This window comes from Otolemur garnettii, unplaced genomic scaffold, assembly GCF_000181295.1.
Source record: "Otolemur garnettii isolate 467f Iridium unplaced genomic scaffold, OtoGar3 scaffold00367, whole genome shotgun sequence".
In the NCBI taxonomy this organism is placed as follows: Eukaryota; Metazoa; Chordata; class Mammalia; order Primates; family Galagidae; genus Otolemur; species Otolemur garnettii.
The window spans coordinates 217,819-221,903 of NW_003852762.1; the positions used below are offsets into that span (position 1 = coordinate 217,819).

A 4,085-nucleotide genomic window follows, 5' to 3' on the forward strand; every position below is an offset into this window, starting at 1 on the left:
TGGTTCATCTTACAAGGGTACAAGTGAATCTTTTTATGAGTAGAATATGAATGTTTTAACACAATAACTAAGAAAGTTACATGAAGGCTATGTACCCCCAAAGTGCATCAATGTACACAGTTACCATTCAATAAAAAAAAAAAAAGAAAAAAAAATGGAGAAGCAAGAATCCAATGTACTCAATTCTGATATGAAGACAATTGATGCTAGTACATGGTGGAGGGTGGGGAATGGGGGAAGTGAGAGAAGGAAAAAGGGAGGAGAATGTGGGGCCACGGTGTGGGTGTGTGACACACCTCTTGGTATGGGACACTATTATTAGAGGGACTTTTCCAGGAAATGCAAACAGTGTAACCTAGTTCTTTGTACTCACAATGATTCCCTAACAATAAAAAAATAATAATATATTATTTATCTCCTATTATTTGAGGAGTAGAGAAAAGCTTTGAGGGTATTAAATGCTGATATATGCATACACAAGTACAAGGAGAACATATATTTTGGGGGAAAAATGTGTAGAATAGAGAATAAACCTGAAAGGAAAATGAGGTAGTATAAAAGATAAACTTTTCCTCTTTTAAAATTTTGTCTGGTGCTAGCCCCAAGTTCAGAAAAGAAAGTGGAGAATGATATTCTTTCCCATAACCCCCTTTTATCACTTTATTTCTCTGTTCTTTAAATCTAGATCTTATATCATGGTTTTCATGAAAAGTTTTTATAATATAATTTTTGAAGAAAACTAACCTAGGATTCGAATCCAAAGTACAAAATCTCAAACAAATGAAAATAGTGCAGATTATTGATTCCAAATAAACTTTGGGATCATATGTTTTAAGTTAAGCGCTACCATTATGGCCAACAAAAATATGGATAAAAAGTGATTATATATAATGGAGATGATCTATTTCATCCTTTTTTTGTTTTTATTTTAGAATTACAGGAGCATTGTTAAACTGGTCACTTGAAACAATAGCCACATATAAATTAGTCCATACATAGATAGTATAGTATATCATTATGTAAATTACATCCAGGATAAATAGTTCCCAGAGTCAAAATATCATATAGTTGTTTTTTTTTTTTGAGACACAGTCTCACTTTGTCAACCTCAGTAGAGTGCCATGGCATCGTATTTCACAGCAACCTCAAACTCTTGAGCTCAAGCTATTTTTTTTTTTTTTTTTGGCCTAGCCTCTTGAGTAGCTGGGACTAGAGGCACCTGCCACAATGCCTGGCTATTTTTCTTTTTTTTAGAGATGAGGTCTTGCTCTGGCTTGGGCTGATCTCTAGCCCTTAAGCTCAGGCAATCCACCCACCTCCACCTCTCAGAGTGTTAGGATTACAAGTGTGTAGCCACCGTGCCCAGCCTTATCATAGGTTTTTTAATTAAATTTTTTCTTCACTTTTCAATTTTGATGATAAAGTCAGAAAAATTTATCATTTACAGTAAAATATTAATTAATGCACAATAGGAAATATTTTATTTAGTTACATGATTTTTAAGCATGAATTTTTTGGTGAACAGTACCTGAATTTGAGATCAAATAACTGTTTGTGACTGACATCTTCTCACTCCTATTCCCATGGCCCAGCCCATGGTACCAACTGTTCTATTCTCTACTTCTGTAAGTTCAAATTTATTGTATTCTACATGTCATTGGCATCATATGGTATTTTTTTTTGTGTGTCTGGCTTATTTTGTTGAGGATTTTAGTCTTTAATTTCATCCATGTTGTTGCAAATAACAGAATTTTTAAAAAAAGATTGAATATTATTCTTTTGTGTTTATATACCACATTTTTTTTGAGACAGAGTCTCACTTTGTTGCCCTCAGTAGAGTGCTGTGGCATCCTAGTTTATAGCAACCTCAAACTCTTGGGCTTAAGTTACTCTTTTGCCTTAGACTCTCAAGTAGGTGGGACTACAGGCACCAGCCACAATGCTGGGCTATTTTTAGAGACAGGTCTTGCTCTTGCTCAGGCTGGTCTCAAACCTGTAAGCCCAAGCAATCTACTAGCCTTGGCCTCCCAGAGTGCTAGGATTATAGATGTGAGCCACTGCACCTGGCCTTATACCACATTTTTGTTTGCCAATTTATATATTGATTTCATATCTTGGTTGTTTTGAATTTCTATAGCATGATAACAAAAGTTAATATTAATGTACTGATATTGCTAAAAAGATATATAAGGTGAAGGATATTTTAATTACCTGGATTTAATCATTTCAACAAATATACATATGTCAGAACATTATGTTTATACAATTCAAGAAATAACTATGTGAATGTTCATCCTGCCAATTTGCAAGCTAACTAGTTTTGAGGATTTGAAATTTAGTTAAATTTATATAAAATGATAGAATACTAACCTCTTTAGTTTTTGGTGAGGATTAAGTAAACAAATATGTATATATATATATGGTGTATAATAGGTGATCAATAAATGTCATATAATTATATGTTATTGTCAATAACATTATGTATATAGTGTATAAATTTCCTTTTTGCCTTATACATTTTTACTACATATTGATATTGACTCATCCTATAGAAATATCCTCTGAAGTTATTTTTATTAGTGATATATGGACATAATTATATAAAATCTTGATAAGCATATTTTCCCTGAAATCTTTGAGGATTCTTATGAATAAACACACTGTTATTTCTTTAATAAAATTTGTTGTTAATTGGGCATTTTTCTTTGGAGCAATGTTTGTTTGACTTTACCTATTCTTAAATTTTTTTTTAATACTTAATTTTGTTTTCATAAGGACATGTACTCCAGTGAACAAAGTCACATAACTTCCTCAATAGTGATTTTCACCTCTAAGCATGTATTAAGAACATTTATTATTGCCTCTTGAATGTAACATTTTGGGGCTGCGCACTCTGGTTTACACTTATATTCCTAGCAGTTTGGAAGGCCAGGAAAGGAGGATTGCTTAAGGCCTGGAGTTCTAGACCAACCTAGTCAACATAGAGAGGTGCTGCCTCTACAAAACATTAAAAAAAATTAAAATTAGCAGTCATCTTGGCACATGCCTATAATGCCTGCTACTTGAGAGGCTGAGGTAGGAGGATTGCTGAGGCCAGGAGTTGGTGGCTGTAGTGAGTTACGATCACACCCTGCATATTCTAGCTTGGGCAATGGAGTGAGACTCTGCCTCAAAAAAAATAAACTTTACATTTTGAAATCAATTTATATGATATAGAATTGTATGTGCAAAGGTACACTGCTAATGATATTTTATGAATTCATCTTTAGGCAATCCAGTGGCATGAAGACTTTCAGCACTTGCAGTTTGAATGATTTTAAACATTTTGTTTCAAATGTGGGTGCCAGATGTCTTCAGAATAAGCCACAACTGCAGGATGGTGGAGGATCTGTCTGTGGCAATGGTGTAGTGGATGGAGATGAAGCCTGTGATTGTGGAACTCCAGAAGTAAGTGATAACCAGGAAATTGATTGATAAATTTGTTAATTTATCTTCATCTTTTTCATAAATGTTACATATTTCAAATACGACCAAGTACTATGAAGAATATTGAGAGTAAGTAAAATCAAGTTGAAATACATATTAGAAAATTTTGTCTAGGTTTTATGGGTGGGAGAGTTTTGAACATGTTTAGAATGTACTATAAAATAATTATTGATGATGGGGGAAAGAAAGGAGCCCAGAATAAGCTTTTGAGTTCTGGAATAAATATATAAGTTCTTTCTGAATCTCTGCATAACTTTTGGATCTTTATAATTATCTTATTGAAGATTAGTGTGTTAGCAACCAATCACATGTCCTTTATAGTTGTGGTCCCCAAATGAGTGAGGTTAACAAGCAAAGCTTTGTCTGTATTTACAGCCACTCCCCATTTCTAGAGTTTCTGCTTCTGCAGGATCTCTGCCTTCTTTTAGATGAGGGACAGCATTATATTCTCACAGGAATATGAACTCTCCCATAAACTGTGCAGGCAAGAGAACTAAATTGCTCTCCTGAGAATATACTGCCTGATGATCTAAGGTGTATCTGAGGTGGTGATGCTAGCACTGGGGAGTAGCTGCAAATACAGGATGTGAACTGCTAGT

At 34.0% G+C, this 4,085-nt stretch overlaps 1 protein-coding gene across 1 annotated transcript in view; it reads left to right on the forward strand.

Annotated features, from left to right (window-relative positions):
* LOC100946492 (disintegrin and metalloproteinase domain-containing protein 32-like) overlaps positions 1-3,447 on the forward strand; it is a gene marked incomplete at its 3' end in the record, with an annotated part of 182,841 nt that extends 179,394 nt beyond the window's left edge. Inside the window, exon 10 of the mRNA XM_012813948.1 lies at positions 3,270-3,447. Within this exon, the coding sequence (XP_012669402.1) occupies positions 3,270-3,447 (178 nt within the window). The remainder of the gene's footprint in view (positions 1-3,269) is intronic.
* Positions 3,448-4,085: the final 638 nt, after the last annotated feature.